The sequence below is a fragment of the Triticum dicoccoides genome, chromosome 7B (assembly GCF_002162155.2).
Source record: "Triticum dicoccoides isolate Atlit2015 ecotype Zavitan chromosome 7B, WEW_v2.0, whole genome shotgun sequence".
NCBI classification, from domain to species: domain Eukaryota; kingdom Viridiplantae; phylum Streptophyta; class Magnoliopsida; order Poales; family Poaceae; genus Triticum; species Triticum dicoccoides.
The window spans coordinates 222,991,436-223,009,436 of record NC_041393.1 but is presented as its reverse complement, the minus strand read 5'-3'; the positions used below and the strand labels follow the sequence as shown (position 1 = coordinate 223,009,436).

The window sequence follows — 18,001 nt, the reverse complement described above, 5'->3', positions numbered from 1 at the left end:
TATAGAATAAGCGGTGAAAACCCGCTTTTGACTACAGAGAGAACAATATAATCTAAAGGTGAGGCCTTCACATATATACAGTAAGCGATGATAACCCGCTTCTGAGTACAGAGATAACAACAAAGTTTAAAGATCGTAGACTATATCATACACTACTTTTCAGCATAGAGGCAGCAAGTGAAGACTAAAGCGTACACATATCTTGCTTGGAGTGCGCCAAAATGCGAAAGATCCTGGTCTGATCGATATGAAACAAAAGGTGCCTGATTTAGTAACCACAGAAGCATGCTGTTCAAGACACATTGACCAAAGCTCACCAGAAACTATTTCTGGTTGCTGCGAGGTGCTGCTCAAACTTCATAGCAATGTAGCGTAGCCTCTGCGTCAGCCCTTCAATGCTTGCCAGCGCTGTTTTCATAACTCCCTTGGTGCTATCCCGCCCTTTCAAATGCCGAGCAGTCGTTGTGTTTTCTATTTGGGCAGAATATGAGCTCATATACCTAACAGCGTAGTAGCATGTTTTGCGCAGCTTCTTGATTGTTTTATTTGATGCAACCAACCATTTGACCAGGTGTGTCACTTGATTTTCAAGCTTCTTGACATGAGTGTAGTGGTAGTCCCTCATTTCTTTGCCATATGCATTTTCCATGTATCTAATAGCTTCAATAGCAGCACTGTCTTCAACATCTTCATAGCTATCTAAGATTGCACCTGACAGAGAACTTGGAACAAGTGCATCATCGAGCAATTCCAAAGAAGAAATGAAAGTAACCGTCACACGATTCTTTCCGCCTGGGCATATCTTGTGATAGTAAGTTGCAGGGGGTAACTTTAGAGCTTTCAGCATCAGGGCGAATATGTGGGCATAAGGAATTACTATCAGATAGTCATTCTCCTGTGCAAGCAAAGTAAGGGTAAAATTTCTGTCTGACAAAATAATAGTTGAATCGACAAATGAGGATTTCAATTGGGAATGGTAGTTTGATTGAGTGTGAGGCCCTGAGTTGTTTTATTTAACTACATAAGAAAAGTTACAGGTAGGCCTTCCATTCTTGTAGGCGCCACTAATTGTGAGGATACATGTGTAGAGTCACACAATTGAAACAATGAAAGAACAGAAAACTGACCAAAGACACCCTTTCCAGAATGCAACACATGAGGAAAATATTGTCCAGGAAACAAATATGTTTACTACAACATCACCTCATTCAAAACAATCAGGATGAGTTCTGGAAGACCAATTTCCACGATTATGCATGTATCTTTTATTCACTCTTCCAAGAATACAGAAGCAAGGCAAATAAGCCGGCGATGGAGCAAAACTGAAAACCAAGTTTATAAAGAACAATGAATGAACTACAACTGGTGATTAGAAGATTACATTGGGCGCAGGCGTTGCTGTCCTTGATGTTGTTGATCCTGGGGAACCGTCGTCACAGACGATGCCAATGTCCATGTCTTCCATTGTGAGATTTTTGATCTGAGATTGAAGAGGTATGTTTTTGATCTGCTAATGAACAAGGAGAATTGAGTAAAAAGGGCAAATAGTTATATGTATATTATGCTAGCAAATGTTCATTGATTTGGCCTTGCAAGGTTAAAGCAAATGAATGTATGTTTATAGCGAAGATACTGAAAAGAAGAATCACAGTGGATAAAAGCAAAGGCGTAGCATAGATAAATAACATTGTCTTAACACGTCAACACAGACTTCATACTTATACATGACCAGAGTCAAGTTCAGAAAGGATAAAGATTTCTAGGCCAAAGCTATGAGTAGATAGCTTCGCATCTTATTTAAGCAACCTAGGAGACTAAACACAGCAGACAGAGAGACGCTTCCTAGCGGTGAAGCCATACATACACAGCTTCACATGGCAAAGAGACAGTTTAGCAGGCTCAATATGACACTCATGGGGATCGGACACAGTGAGCATTGTCATCATGAAGCTATATATAGAAAGCTTCACTTGCTGATCAGCTTAGTAGGGCTTAGACAGTGCTCATGGGGATCGCACATAGTGAGCGTAGTCATCATCCATGTCTTGATGGCAATCTTCATCGGTCTCTTCATCAGAAAGCCCATCGTAGGTTGGTTGAGCCACATCATCCTCTGAGTACATGCCCTTTTCCTCTAGGGAGGCACGTGCAGCGGCGGTAGTGCTTTGAAGAGCAACAAGTGAATCTTGAATCGCCAAAATAGTTTGTTTTAGAGTGGAAAGAGACAGGCTGGCAGCAGGGTCTAAGGCAGTGGCAGCAAGACCATGGATCTTGTCTGATGCAGCATGCACTTCTTCCAGATAATTGGACGCCTCTTTAGTCATCTGTATGATGGTCTGGTTGCGCTGGTTGACTTCTTCCGTTCTCTCTGACAAGGTATCTGAAAGCCTTGCACAAGATTGTTTTTCTTGTTGCAGCCGATAGTAGTTATAATCAAAAAGAACCTTGTTTTCATTATTTTCCATGTATGTAATTGCTTGATCGGCTGCCTGATCCATTGCTGCCTCTCCGCTAACACATGTATGGCTCAACAATTTAGTCCGGCGTGCGGAAGCATCATAATGCTCTCTGGTACGGTGAAACTCAATCTGTGCCCTATATCCGCCTTGCTCAAGCATATGCACATGGTAAACTGGTCTTGGGAGCTCAAGCTTGTCAAACATTGCCTCAGCCAAAGATGTCGTGCGTAGCTCGACCAATTCCATGAGGATGGTTTCAAAATATAGGTTCAGGGTGGCTGGCATAAGGCATAAATACAATGCGCGGTAAGAATAATGAAGATCAAAGTCTCAAATCGACATGCAGTAAGGATCTAAAAGCGCTTTACTAAGTGCATCATGAAACAATGCTATAATATCATGAGGCTATGAACAGAGGCAATCAGTGATATTAGTCTATGAATGGGTAAATATTCATAGGGACAGGAAATACAGGTTTTTAAAGAGTATAGGTAAAGCATAGGCACTGACAACGTAGCTTGTTAAGTTGAAGTTAAATTAGAAGAAAGAAAACAAGCTGAATATTTTAGAATCAATTAATAAAGGACAGTAAATTATATATTTTGCTGCCGTTATGAGAGTACATCATTCATAGATATATGACAGCACAGGAATATATATCAAACTATATAGAAAGGAATGAAAATGTCTTCATACGCATGAATTAAAGAAACAGCTGGATGTGGATCTGGAAGCAGAGGAATATACCTTCAGTCCGGGGCCGTGCCTCTAGGATCTCCTGGCCGTTTTTTTGGAAGACCCAAATAGACTGCACACCTGAGAAGTACAAATCATGGGTGGTCAAAGGCAAAAAAACAAAAGAGAGGGAGGTAGATTTGCGCAGCATGAACACATGCCGTTGGCAACAACGATGTTAGAGTAATGGATCTGGAGAGGAGGAGGCGCACCTGGCAAATAGTAGAGCACTGCGGAGACTCGTTAGAGGATGTGGCTATCCAGGGATCTGGTGCGTTTGGACAAGCATCCAACGTAAAGCAGCTGTAAGCAGATAAGGAGAGAGAGCAGAAGGAGGTAAGGTGGACGGGGAGAGGGGGCAGGGGGATGGGGTGAGCAGACGAATCCAAGGAAGAGAAGATAGGGTTTGGTGCGTGTGACCAGCTAAGAGAGAGGGCCGGCGGGTCGGCCCTGGAAAAAGGCCGATGGGCCATAGGAGAAAAGGGGCACTCTCAAACAAGGGACTCAGCAAGGAGAAGAAGCAGAAAAAGGCAGGCCGGGAAAACATAGGCGGAATGCATTTTCCTTTTAGTAGGCATTCGAAATTATAAAATGCAGAACATTTCACAGGAGTAGTATATATGAACACTATCATTCGATTTTGATTTTATAGATCAATGATGCCACTATAAAAAAACAGGTGTGTACGATTTTTTGTGGATAGGCAAAATGTGTTTTTCTTCGGGCAGATACAGATAATTTCTGAGTACAATATTAATAATTTTAAAATTTTAGAAAGTCATTATAAGAATGGTCAAATGGGCGAACATTGGGATTTGAATAGGAGGACCGTCAGAAGATGAACTAACTCTCCGTGGAATATAGACGAGCACAGAACACAAAAAAATAAAGTAAGAAGGAAAAAAATAATAAGAGATAACTTTAGCAGGTAGGAAGTGCTGGGCATGCCTATATGCAGCACATTGAAAAACAGAAACATTTTTCTGAAATGACGATCACTTTATGGTAGAAAGGAAGGAAATTTAGAAAATAGGAAAGCACGAACATTTGTTGAATTTGCGAACAAACGATGGGAAAGCAGGGTCATTTTTAAAAATTACGGGCAACTATTCACAGCAATGAACAACTGTTGAATTTTGAACACTTATAAGAAGAAGCAAAATTTCTTAATTTATGAACCATTTTGGAACAGGGAAAACTTTTAATTGTTAACCTTTCGCAAAGAGAGTACTTCCTGAGAATAATGAAAAAGTTTTCAAGTTGCCAATAAATTTTCAACCTGCGTTCAAATAAAAAATAGTTTTTTTATGTGTAAACAAATTTTGAACGCACAATGGCAATTTGGAATTTAAAATAAAGTACATATAATATTTTGGCAGCTGTTGCTATTTGAAGGGCAGAATTCAACTTTGACTGTAAACCAGGGCCTTGATTAGAAATCTAAGATTTATTTTGTCGTAAGACCATTGAGCAGATAATGGGAAGCAAAGAGCCGCATAAATTAGCGAGTTGGTATAAAACCTTCTTTCCCAATGTTTCATACATGGGAAAAGTCTAGAGCTGGTGAATGAATTATTAGTTCACCTGTATGCAAATACTGAAAAACCAGTAAAAAATAAAAATGAAAACAGAAAGCACATAATATGCTTTGTCCAGCAGCAAATATCCCAGATATAAAGCACACAGCAGCGGAAGGCGGCTCACAGACGACTCATAGACACAACTAAAGGCTTAGGATGATAGGAAACTAAATTCGTAGGATCCCTTTGCAGAAAGCAACCATACAGCATCAGGAGAAAGCCAAAGAATGAATGATATTGAAACAATAAGTTTAACTGGTGATTCATAATCCTGATTAGGTGGCGAGTTCTTATCGATATTCAAACATACACAAAGAACATCTTGAGTGGTCATCTGGAACAGTTAACCAACAGGAATGAACATGATGTTTAGCTCGGCAGATAAATCAGCGAAGGACAAGGGCCATTATGTTAGCAAGGGTAGCAGTAAATATAAGACATAAGAAGAAGCACACAACATAAGAACAACAAGAGGACTTAGAGCAGCAGCATGATCCAGCGGTATTTACAGTGGATAGTTGTCACAAGGAGTTCAGACAGGAAGAGCTAACGGCGATATTTACAACGCATGATGCTTTGTTCGAGGACGTAAATAAAGGAGTTGCCATGACAGTGGTTTGACACAATTCTACAGGTGTCAAAGCCCTGTCTTATAAAGCCGCACAAAAGTAAATCCAGTGCATGCCCAAAAGCGCACTAAGTCGACGATCTTCAAACCCGATGGCCAAACCGCTGCTGTGATGCAGTACAGTTGAGAAGGTCTGTTCAGCACGACATCCGTCCATCGTAGACTTTACTTGATAAGCAAGCAGAACATAGAAGAAACCCTGAGAAAGAAGAGTAATCACAGTTATTATCATATTGCGACATACCATGCATCATGGATGTAGAATAGATGGAATTGAAGAGATGTTAGTCTTACCGTATGTACATATTTAGATTACAACATGGAACGACCACTCCATGAAAGAACTACTGCTTCGGTTTCTTTGGGACGCCAGCACCCTTGGTAGGGTTGTTTGTCCTGAATTTGATCAATTGGCAAAAATAAAAGAAATATTAATAATCTTGTCTTCGCAAGAAAGTCTAGACCCATAGAATGTCGTAGAAACAACATGGATTTAAAGATTAGACACGTGAATTGGAGAACATAAATAAGCAGAAAACCAGCTTTATGGCTAATTATCTTGCATGGACGTGCAAGGAAAAATAACTGAGAACATATATAAAATGCTGAAGCTAAAAGGATGTTTTATTGAGCCTCTCATGAATGTGGAAATAGCAGGTGTACAAAGAAATGCCTGATCAAATAGCATCGCATGCATCAGCGAAGAAGAAAATATAGTCAAGATGCATATAGAGAGGTGGTTTTCATCTAAAAGAACAAAAGACCCACTGGATTACTAAATCAAAACCTAGTATAACTGTATAGGCGTCTAGCTTACAGTGAATCAATGAACAACAAAACAGTGAAAAGTTGATAATATTTGTTGTGCCCAGATAACTAATCTGCATATACCAATGAGCCACAGAAAAGGGAGCAAACTGGCAACAAAATAGTATGTACCAGCTTCTTAAGAGATATGACAAAGCAGCAAATACAATGGTAACTGGACCCTAGAACTATATTAGAAAGAGCACAGACCATGCGCATATACTAAACCAGGAGATATTCCATAATCTAATATCACAACCTAGTTTGTTTCATAAAAGGCAGAGCAAGACAGGAGTAAAGTCGATGTCTTTGTCATAGGCGCGGAAGTAGCTGAATGTAACAGTTCATGAGCCTTTACCTCTTGGCCTTAGAGGGGTCAGGAACGATGATCTTTGGATCCTCAGCAGTTGTGGTTTCAGTCTCCTGTCCAACCTGTACAGATTGGTGCCAACACAGATTATTGCACATCAAGCATAATTTGTGCAGAATAAGAATGATGTTTGCATATTAAGTACAGGCACTAACAGTTGGCATGGGTGTAGGCTGAACAACATTTCCAGCGGCGGCAATCTCTTCATTTTGGGTAACTGCGACAACCTTTCTAGCCTGGGCAGTAACGTTGCTAACGGAGGCAGGTAGTTCAGTGCCCTTAGACTTAGGGGGACCAATAAAAAGCTTGCGGCGAGCACTTTTTGGGCATGGGGACCGGCTGCAAAAAAGGAAAAACATCAGTCGTAGGCAAAGAAGAAGTATTTTTAGAATGTATGCTAGGAGAAATGGAGGATTGATACCTGGGTGTTTTAGGCACAATAGCATGTCCTTTTCCTTTGAATGCAGATATAGGAGTGTTCATCTGGCAAAGAAACAACACAAGCATTAAACGGGTGAAAGAGAACTTGAGAGAGGAAACCAGCAGCATATATACCTCATCGAGAGGTAGCACAACGAGTATAGACGATCCTATAGAGAAAGAGGTGGGAATGGGCACTGTCATGTCTGAGCCCTCAGCAGAAGACGATGCTCCAGAGGCAGATGATGCACCAACAAATGCAAAGGGTACAAGGTCAGGCTTAAAGGTTTCATCAATTCTGCCAACTTGGAAGGACAGCTGGGTGCTTGCAGGCTGAAAACTCTTGTTGGAGATAGAAACGACCAGCCTATACTTCTGGGTAACAAGGCGGGAAATTTCAACAGGCAAACCTACATCAGAACCTCCTATCTGAGCAAGATCAAGCGCACTTGTAAAACCTGGGTACTTGCGGTGAATCAAAGTCATGAGTGGCTTGCCAATAACTTGTTTTGCAGCCCTATCAAAGAACATAAATTCTGCTTCATTTGCGCCATCGCTTCCGAAAGTGCACACGCAGTATCTAGACATTGCAAGGCAAATGGACTCAGAATCAACCCAGTAGACAAACCAAAATAGACTATGAGGGAAAGGCACTCACGAAGGATCTGCTATGATAGAAGAACAGCCATAGTCTGAGCAACGGTACTGCCTTCCGGAGGTGTAGGCTGTTTTATGGCATTTCCGGCATGAGAGGAACCACCAGCGGTTGTCAGAGCCCAAGCCTGTGATAGTAACCTTGACGATAAACTGTTTCTTCTGCATTTAATGATGAACACAAGTATAGTGAGAGGATGCTAAAAAGAAAAGGGAAAGGTATAGAAGAAGTAAGGAGAGGAGGTACCAAGTTGTCAAATGGGTCAAGGGCAAGCAGCTCCTGAACACTCAGTTCAACGGGAGGTTCGCGAACAGGTGCTGGAACAATCACTTGTTCTCCTGGGATGTGAGCAGTGACGGCAGGAAGCCCTTCTGCAAGGCTGGATTAAAAATGGTTAATTGTGACCGAATCAGAATAGATCTATAAATCTCGACGACCGACAACCACATAGAAAGAGGAAATACCTAGCACGAAAGGCATTCATCTCTGGCAGGTCCTCGTCAATGTACCAGCGGCATGCAGAGCTACCACTCAGGCCTTTAATACCTATCGAGACACACAGACAAGGGAAAATGTGCATCAAACCGACAGATTGAACAACGGGCTAAGTGAGTTATAGATCAAACAATCACCTCGGTATGCTTTTGGCAGTGTTCCTACAAAGATAGCAATGACAGCTGTGGATTCACTTGCAGCACGGACCTCTTCTGCCTCGAACTCATGGGCTCGAGCACCCCAGAGAACAAGGCTGATTTCATTTCCGCTACAAGCCAGCAGGAGCGAGTAAATAGAAGGAAAGGGCAGAAGAAAAGCAAAACAAAGGAAAAATAAACAAGGGGCTCACATTTGATCCTGGAGAACCAGAGTCCTGGTATCTGAAGGACCAGCTTGATGCTGTGAGTGTACAACAACAATGTTTGTGACAACAATAATTCGGCCAATCACATCTGTAAATAGCAAAGAAAATGTAAGATAATTTAATGGAAGAGCAAGAGTAAGTAGGGCATACATGAGGACAGCATCGAACGACTAACCGATAAAGTGAGGAGTGTGTGGGCCTGGTATTGGGATATCCGAGAAGGTCATAAGGCTGTAAGTGCAGTATGGGAAATCTTCTTCATCATCCACCACAGGATCAACAGTAGTAAAGCGAGTGAACTGCATCATAAATGGGCTGTCAACAGCCCTGTAAGTGGGCTTTGATGGTTTGCACATGAACCTCTTCATTAGATAAACACTGCCTTCCCGCAAGACATCTTGCAGGCGGATAGCTGGCTCAGTAGGGATCCGGCCATACATGTGGGTTCCCTACACATTTACATTAGAATTTAGGGGCGCAGGCTAGAATTAGCAACATGAGCATAGATTTTGCAGTACAAAACAAACCTCTTTGTCAAGCACCACAATGTCAATATGCATAATGGCACCTTCATCGGTCCCACCTCGGTAGTGCCAGATGCGGGACACCAGAACCTTAGCATTCCAGAACATCTCTCTGTCATTGATCTGGGAGAGAAGGCTCATCCTCTGGCCCGACATCTGCAGTATACAAGCAGAGGTGAGAAAACAAGGAGAGACAGAGAAAGAAAGAGCAAGTCTAAAGATACTATTCACATGAACTCACTTGATCAGCTGGAAGGTAGAAGGGAATCAAATCGATGTGAGCAAGCAGGCAAAGGAAGCATCACACACGCGCGCAAAAGTTTTTTTGATGCAGGAAATTGGAGGACATGGCAGATAGGGCAAAAGAAGCGGCAAATATGCAAAAAACCCGGTTCTATTGCAGGAAGAATATAGAAACCACAAAAACATACCTAAGCAAATTCATTGGTTATATATTACAGGGTGTTACTAATACCGCCTAGCGAATGGAACGGAATATCTCAGGGAACACGATGTTCCTTGTCTGAGAAGCAGGCTCGTCATCCTCTCCTTTCATCAAGATCTTTAGTGATTTCTTTGAAGTAACACGAGACACCGCGACATAGAGCTGCCCATGCGTGAACACGGGTGTATCCAAGTACAAACCAACATTTGAAAGAGTCTGCCCTTGACTTTTGTTAATAGTCATTGCATAGGACACTCTAACAGGGAACTGTCGACGATGCAAAGTGAAAGGCCATTTAGGATCTTTGGAGGTCAACCCTATCCTCGGAATTAAGACAACGTCGCCTATGTTTGAACCAGTCATGACAATCGCCTCAATAACCTTATCAGCAAGCTTTGTGATTATAAGACTTGTGCCATTACATAAGCCTGTCGATTGGTTTAGATTTCTCAAGAGCATGATGGGAACGCCTACCTTTAGTACTAACCTATGGTACGGAAAGTTATTGACCTTAATCCCATTCAAGTATTCGACAGGGTAGAAAGCATCTTGATTGCGAACCGCATCAGATGAATTCCCTATAGTATCACAACTTAGGTACTCTCTCTCACTGGTAGGCACTAAAGACAAAACATGCTCATTGATTTTTTCAGCAGTTTCGTTCGTTGGTGTTAGGATTGCTCTTTCTTTTAGATAATCAACATTAGAGTACCTAGTAGGGATTTCTTTGTATACAGCCTGAACAATAGCATCAATTTTATCACCATCAGCATGTACTAAAAGTTCATCAGGGATAGTTATCCTTGATGGATCTGATTCCCCCTCACGGGCAACAGCAGGTGCTGTGCCATCACCTAAACTGAGAACCCACTCAGCAAAGTCAGCCACTTCAGACTGGAGCACCGGATCATCTGTGTGCGCAGTCAAACGCATGTTAATGTTTAGGTGTAGAACTTCAACAATATTCCAAAGAGGAGAGTTAGTGATTGCAGCAGCAAGAATCTGTGCTCGAGATCCACCCTCAATGACTGGTAATATTTGCCTAAGGTCTCCACCTAGCACAATAATCTTGCCACCGAAAGGAACTTTAGCTAAGGCAGGATCGTTAGCCGACAGGACATCACGGAATGACCGGTCCAGGGCCTCAAAGCATTTCCGATGGGACATCAATGCCTCATCCCATATAATAAGATCAGACGCTTCAATTAGAGTGGAGAGCATGGTAGACCTCTTAATTTCACAATTGCCATAATCAGGAAAATCAATAGGGATTTTGAACCTAGAATGCGCTGTTCTGCCAGCAGGCAAAAGCAAGGCAGCAACCCCTAAGGATGCAACCGACAGCACCACCCTCTTACTACCTCTAAGATAAGCATCAAGTGCATTCCAAAGGAATGTTTTTCCAGTACCACCATATCCAGAGACAAAGAAAAAACCAGGTTTTCTAGATTTGACACGATCAATTATAGCAGAGAAAGCATGCAATTGGTCTCTATTCAATCTATTATACATCACCTCTGCCTTTTTTAAAAGACTAACAACATCAACATCTAGCGCATCAGAAAGCATATCATTTTGCACAGAAGCATCATCGTATGCAGATTTTAAGGGTAGTTTGTGATCTAGGATGCATGCACTATTCTTAGCAAATATAACAGCTAATTCATCAAGTAGAATGTCTCTTAACTCAACAGGAGGAACAACATATGTGAAATTATTCTTCGACTTCTGAATTCTGTACCTAATATCATCAGCTAAGTAAATCTCGTATTTTTCAAAGAAAACAACTTCATCATTGACAGCACAGTGAAGGATCATAGTAACGAACAGCTGGCGCAATTGGTTTCCCATACCCCATTTAACAGCTTCGTCAAAAGCAGTATACCACTCCATGTCATCACCAAGCAACCCTCTTGCTCCACATGCTTCTTTGAACGTTGAGTATACAATGCCATTGTAAGTCCTAACATCCTCATAGCACGTTGCACCTTTGACAATCATAAGGAGCATTCTAAAATAGAAAAGCTCTCCGGTCGCTGGATGCACAGAGTATATTCTACCAATTCTATCGCTCCTTGTCCTAGTTTTCCATCTCTTGTCCTCAGCTACCCAAGACCACCTAGTTGGGAAATCACAGTAAGTTAAGGACCTAGCAGCAGGGTGAACCCTGTTTGCCACAAACCATTCAGTTAGCATTGTTTTTTGGAGCCAGGCATCACTAATCACCGAACTCAGAGTAGCATGTGTACGAAAGCGCATGATGTGCATGTTCAGGAGATGGACAGGCAATCTCTCAACAGACGGTGTTTTGTCGTGTATATCATAGCCGTAAACCCTCCAAAAAGAATCATAATCAACTATATAACGACACTCTCTGTACTCTTTAATCTCATCAACATCCTGGTCCCCATCACGCCTAAGGTTCTCAAACAGGGTTTTGGACTTATCTGGTCCTTTGGTAACATATTTATATAGATATTTGATAACATATGTTTTGTTACACCATTCAACATTAATATGTGCCTGCCATTTTTTTAATATAAGCATGTTATAGGGGATCACATGTCTATTATCAAGCCTGACATTGTTCTTCATTACGAAACGTCCATTGTCAGGCCGCCTATATAAGGGGAACCCACTTTCATCAATGGAAGTTTCATCCTGAAATGGTTTTGGAATTTTTTTTGAGCAAAAGCCCTTTTTCATGCAAGGGCATTTTGGACCATCAACGCCACAGGGGCCGTGCATCATGAACTCAGCAACAAGAGCATATCCCAAAGGATCCTGTACAGGATCAGGGATCTCAGCTGAGATATAAGAATTTATAAGGGCTGGTGTGACGACCCTATCATCGTCCTTCTTTTGCCAAACAAGTATGTGTGCATGCGGCAACCCCCTCTTCTGAAACTCAATAGTGTGCAAGACTGAAAATAGGAGGAAAAGGCGGAAGAAACAGTAAGTAGTAAATAAAAGGAGGAGAAGGGAATTGAAAGAGGATTGCAAGGGGCAGTACCAGCAACTACAGGACCAAAGGCATTCCCTTTTTTAATTCGATGAAGGTACTGCACAAGTTTCATGTGGTACACCCTAACAGCAATGTCAGCCCTATCCATCGCTGTTTGCCCAGGATCAACAGAGTCAAGGATTTGTTCCCACTTTGGGTTACACGTGAAAGTTGTGAAGACATCCGGCGACCCATGAACCCGTGAGACAGCAATAGCATCTTGAAATTTTTCATACATATACCGGCGACCACCAGTGTAAGCCGACGGCATAATATTCTTCTTCCCAACCTCGGACCCACCAACCATACCCTGTCCTACCGCATCGACAACACCCTGAAGATTCTCAGCCCGCATATCATTGTTACACTTAAGAATGAAATTGAGCCGGCATTCATCGATGCAGGCTCAGAAATCAATAGCAGCCTGTGATGACAACAGACCACAACATAGATATGGATTATGTTGTTCTGGTTTATAATGCGAGCAGAAGCAATAGAAGTCTTGCATGGTCATTTTAACCCTCTTGTTTGGGTCATCACTATCAGAATCAATATAGCGCACACCGAGCTGAAAGCCACGTTCACCGTACGGGAACAACAAAGGATATTGCAAAGGCATGTAAGTAGTATCTAAAGAGGAAATACGACAAAGATGATCTGCTTTAGTGCGTATTATCAGGTCTCTACATGGCGCCTCCAATGTAAACTCACCATAAACCAAAGCTGCTAGCTCATCAGTTGCAGGCAAATTAAACTGTGCGCTATCATTTTCTCTAGGAGCTATAAGCCTTATTGAAATCACCTCATGTTTATTATTTTTCAATATCTCGCTGGCCATACGGAATTTTTTGACCAAAGAATTATTTGCATCAAGCATCTGCATAAGACCCTTCACAATCTCCTTATCTAACCCAGCGCCAGTTTCATTCTGCTGACTTAAGGCCTGGATCCTATTGCTAACCTCATTTTCTCTGTCATGTATGTATAACTCTGCATATTTGGGAGAATCACCCTCATTTGGAAGCAGCGATCCTATACGATGACAAACTTGACCATTAATTTTAAAAATCTTTGGACCTCCACCATCGTTTATAGATCGGTTAATTTTTGCCCCCATAGATGTAAAAGCAAACAGGCAATTGTACTGGCGTATTTGCTTAATAAACTTTAAGCTGCGGGGCGGGCCTTTATAATCAAGCAGATCTGCTAAGAACGAAGGTGGTTTTTCAAAGGGTTTAACGAAGACCTTCCCAGCCTTACAACAGTTGTTGTAGGCCACTCGTCTTTTGGTGATAGCAGACTGTGACTTAACCCTCTCGCGCCACCAAAAGCTAGCCTGGCAGCGGTTGCATCGGTAGTCTGGACCTCCATAGTATGACCTTTTTGGATAAAAAGCTGTAGGAGAACCGTATCTAGTAAGGACAAATGACACCGGGAAGGCAGAAAGCAACATGGCTGATAACAGCACACAGGCATACCTTTAAGTATGCCCACTTCGTCAAGAGAAAACCCAACCCAATCAGGATGCAGAGGCGACGCAAGGGTATGCTCTGTGCAGACCATAAGAAGACACTAACATGCCAGATAACAAAAAGGAAGAAAGCTATGAACAACTACAGGAAATACGAACTGACCACCCTTGTTATGAGCGCGTAGTCTTTTCAACAAGAACTTGCACCTCTTACGATTCCGTGCAGTCTCAACAGAAGATAGGAAAGGAAAGAAGCCATCTCCTATGGATATAAAAAAGAGAGAGAATGCTAAGGAACCAAATGCTGGCTACTAAAACTCATCCAATTGAATTCAGAGGTGGACAAGCGGAATGGAACATACGCTTCCTCTTCCGAACAAGGGGAATGGCAGAGCTGGCCGGGACAGCAGGCAATGCAGCAGCAGCACGAGCAGCCCTGCGCGGGGCAACCGCACGCCCCGAAGCAGGAGGCCTCCCCAAAGGAGCAACAGAACGTGAGGGAACAGCCCGACGCGGAGCCATACCACGAGCAAAGGGACTAAGAGCACGAGAAAATACACAACATAGTGCTGCAACAAAAAAGAAAACAAACACCCAGAAAATATTGAAGCTGGCTTGGTGGAAATTAAACAAGACAAGCCCAGTTTATAAAACATAAAAGACAACGATATCGACATGGCAACAGAATTCAAATTTATGAACCAAACCCAAGGACGGTGAGGACAATATTACCATCAATTAAACAAGACAATGGAACAATAACAACAACCCAAACTGACTAAATAAAGGAAACAGATGCTAGGAGGCTTGAGTACAGCAACGCTAGATTTGCAGGCGGCCGGGCCAGGGCACGGAACACTCTTCTAGATGGGTCTGCGGCGGACGAGCGCGTGCAAGCAAGAATCCTCTCTAAATAAGCTGCATAGCGAACAGCTGATGCAGCAACAGCGACCGCGGCGTTTCCATAATTCCTATAGACAACAACACAATCATAGTTGTAATCTCTAACTACAAATCCATACAGTCCCTGCAAAAAACTAATTGCCTGAAGAGCAGCCCGTTCATACGCCTCTGCAGAACCCAGACACGCAGGACTCCAAAAGAAAACTCTCTGTGGCATCTCAAACACACCATCCCCAGGAACCTCAACCTCTACCCCAGCAAGGACATCGCCATTCCCATCGACCTCACACAGATAGGTAGGAGGAGGAAGTTCATAATGAGCCATGACAGTTTCTAGGATCGGCAAAACAAAGGATACCATAGCAGGCATCCTGGACATGAAAAAGACTGACCGAATTATAAGCAAGAAACAGCACCCGAGAGCAAACAAGGAAGAGAGCCACAAGGAACAATGAACAATAAACAATAGTAAATAAAAGCACAGAACCACACAATGCACGTAACACGCATGATTAGAACCAATTAAAAGACTAAATTCTAAAGGAATGTAGTAAAGCAAAAGCCAGGGAAGGAGGCGAAACCTTGCCAAGCTGGAAGACGGAGCGAGAGGCGTCACGTGAGCTGACCCACAACACAAATCTGGCGAACCGGTGGGCGAGAAAACCAGGCAACCACGCAGCCAAACGTCACAGAGGAAGACCTACAACACACCAAAAAAACGAACGAACATAAGCAAATGCGCACAAGCCTATGGGCTCGCCTCCCAACGAGCAGCCCTTTGCAATATCTTTACTCTCCAGCAAACAAAGTAGGGTCTAGACTAAACAGGATGGAAGAAGAAAGACAAAGAACAATGGCAATCTGAGCACACACATGCCTACCAGCAGCAGACAAAGAACAGTGGCAACCTGAGCACACACATGCCTACCAGCAGCAGACAAAGAATTACAGCAACAAGCTCCATTCAGAAAGGCACAAGCATTAAACCACATGCACAGGCCAGACGCACAGGAGCATTAAAGCCTAGACAACCGAGGAAGAAACAAAAGCAGAAATCACCTGCAACAGACCCCATGCCAACCTAGACATAACCACAACGGAGACGAAGACAAGAGCGCAACCAAAACATACCTAAAATAATAGGGCCAATCCGTCGATATAGGAACGACAACAACCAAAGCATCACACTTCAGATCAAACATGGCAGGCACTCGTCCATGTAAATTAACAGAGCCAATCCCTAGCTAGGGCTAGGAAACAAAACAACCAACGCATCACAGAACAGATCTAACCTGACAAACACTCATCCATGGCTTGGGAAACAAAAGATTGATCTCAAACCGGGGAAAACCCAGCCACGCATTTCATCAAGCAGTTGTAAAGCAGGGGAGAACCTCACCTCAGAAAGAAGGAAGAAGAACACGCACAAGTAGATGCAGCATCCCTGTAAATAAAAGAATGGGGAAGGAACACACAAGAACAAGTCAGAACACATTAATCTACGATGAGAGCAGCAGAAATCGACCAAATTGAACAAGAAACCCACCCTAACCAAACGCAACAGCAGCAGTGCGAGGAGCCATGCCGAAACAAGCCGACGACGGGGTAAGCAGACAACAAGCGAGCCGCTGATGACCGATGAACAACAAGAACGAGCGACAATGGCGGCTGGATGGCGGACGAGAGCAAGGAGAAGAGGCGCAGGCGGAGGGAAGTGGGACAAGACAGGAGGCAGAGAGGCAGGGGAGAGCAGAAGGAAACCACGAACCCGGTCAAGAACGCTTCTCCCACGCGCTGTAACTTTTACATATACCTAAGAAGAAACCCAAACCGCCCGACGCGTGGGACCAAGGATAAGAAGGGACCACCTCCAGCGAGAGAAGGGCAGGCAAGCCCGCGTAGCAGCACGCAAAGGATGAAAACTCTCTTTTACCCAACGGGCCGAGCGGAGCCACCCACAGGAACAACAACGACCAGATCAGGGCGCACACATGAGACTGACATATGGGGCCAGTCGCGGGTGAAGCGGAGACGCCGCTGGCGGGTGCGTAGGAGGACGGTAAAAAAAATCCTGACAGCCCATGATCCACCGGGCACAGCCCACCATCGACCCACCCCTACTTTCCATGGACCGAAACACGCACCGAGCGTGTCGCTGCAACGCTGCCCCACGCGCAAGCGTTGCCCACTCGTCAGCTGCTCCTGTGCCTATCGCCGGACGTACAGGAAAACGAGCGGCGGGATCTTTACCAGCCCGACAAGAACTACTGTTACCGCAGCCAGCGAGGCCAATCGAACGCGCAGGATCAATTTCAAACCGCGATGGCGCTGGTTTAGCGGGTACTCTAGGAGGCTTTATATGTTCAATGCCATGCTTGTTTGCTGAAATCTGTTATCGAAACTTGCTATGTTTACGTGGGTGCCATCATATTTTCTGATCCTTTTTGGCTTATGGTCAGTAAGGGACTTTTGATCTAGGCTTTGAGTAGATTCATGCCATGCCTTAGTTTGCTATTATAAGTTCCTGTATCATGTCTATAACTTGCTCTGAACATTGCTTCGTGCTGCTGTTTATGCCATGTCCAGCTTGTTAAAATATTGCATTTCTCCATGCTTGTTTGAACCTGTTATGATGTGAATGAGCCGTAGCTCAGTGTTCCTCTTTTGTAAAGCATCTCCTGTAGATCATTGCCATATGCTTTGTTTTTATGTTGGGGTGCTGTAGCATAGTTTCTTGTTGCTTGCAAAGTAGCATCGTGCTGTAAATCGCAGCGTTGTGCCATTCTTGTCTGGCTTGTCATTTGCAAACCGTGCATCCGTTCCCGGTGATCTTTATATCGATTTCGGCCGAAATCATCTCATCTTTCCAGCGGCATACTTGGTTTGCCAAGTTGATGCCTTGTTCATCATCTTTCCTTCCGAAGCACGCATATGCATCGCATATCACACCTCGCATATCATGACATGTTTTGCATCATGTTGCTTGTGCATTGCACCGTGATTTATTGTGGTTCCTTTGCTTGTGTTCTTGCTTTGGGTAGAGCCGGGAGACGAGTACGTGCACGAGGACTCTGTTGAGAACGCTTACAAGGATCCAGCCTTCGACAACTCTGAGAACCTTGCAGGCAAGATGACCATACC

The 18,001-nt window shown here is 43.4% G+C and overlaps 3 protein-coding genes across 3 annotated transcripts; all 3 read right to left on the bottom strand.

Moving 5' to 3' along the window:
* Positions 1–313: 313 nt before the first annotated feature.
* On the bottom strand, positions 314–3,570 carry LOC119338832. Its single transcript, XM_037611053.1, has 5 exons — positions 3,407–3,570; positions 3,207–3,275; positions 2,019–2,737; positions 1,382–1,507; positions 314–895 (listed from the first exon to the last, which is right to left on the bottom strand). The coding sequence occupies exons 3-5, from the start codon at positions 2,703–2,705 to the stop codon at positions 314–316; spliced, it is 1,395 nt and encodes a 464-aa protein (XP_037466950.1). The 5' UTR covers positions 2,706–2,737; positions 3,207–3,275; positions 3,407–3,570.
* Positions 3,571–5,233: 1,663 nt separating this feature from the next.
* Positions 5,234–16,661, bottom strand: LOC119341568 (replication factor A protein 1-like). Its single transcript, XM_037613441.1, has 15 exons — positions 16,407–16,661; positions 16,260–16,304; positions 9,041–9,193; positions 8,689–8,962; positions 8,499–8,601; positions 8,287–8,417; positions 8,119–8,200; positions 7,901–8,033; positions 7,658–7,815; positions 7,135–7,579; positions 7,001–7,062; positions 6,735–6,918; positions 6,568–6,641; positions 5,697–5,798; positions 5,234–5,601 (listed from the first exon to the last, which is right to left on the bottom strand). The coding sequence occupies exons 3-14, from the start codon at positions 9,191–9,193 to the stop codon at positions 5,747–5,749; spliced, it is 1,851 nt and encodes a 616-aa protein (XP_037469338.1). The 5' UTR covers positions 16,260–16,304; positions 16,407–16,661; the 3' UTR covers positions 5,234–5,601; positions 5,697–5,746.
* Positions 11,243–15,410, bottom strand: LOC119341569. Its single transcript, XM_037613442.1, has 4 exons — positions 14,320–15,410; positions 14,121–14,219; positions 13,965–14,036; positions 11,243–13,881 (listed from the first exon to the last, which is right to left on the bottom strand). Exons 1-4 carry the CDS (start codon positions 14,477–14,479, stop codon positions 12,893–12,895), a joined length of 1,320 nt encoding a protein of 439 aa, XP_037469339.1. The 5' UTR covers positions 14,480–15,410; the 3' UTR covers positions 11,243–12,892.
* Positions 16,662–18,001: the final 1,340 nt, after the last annotated feature.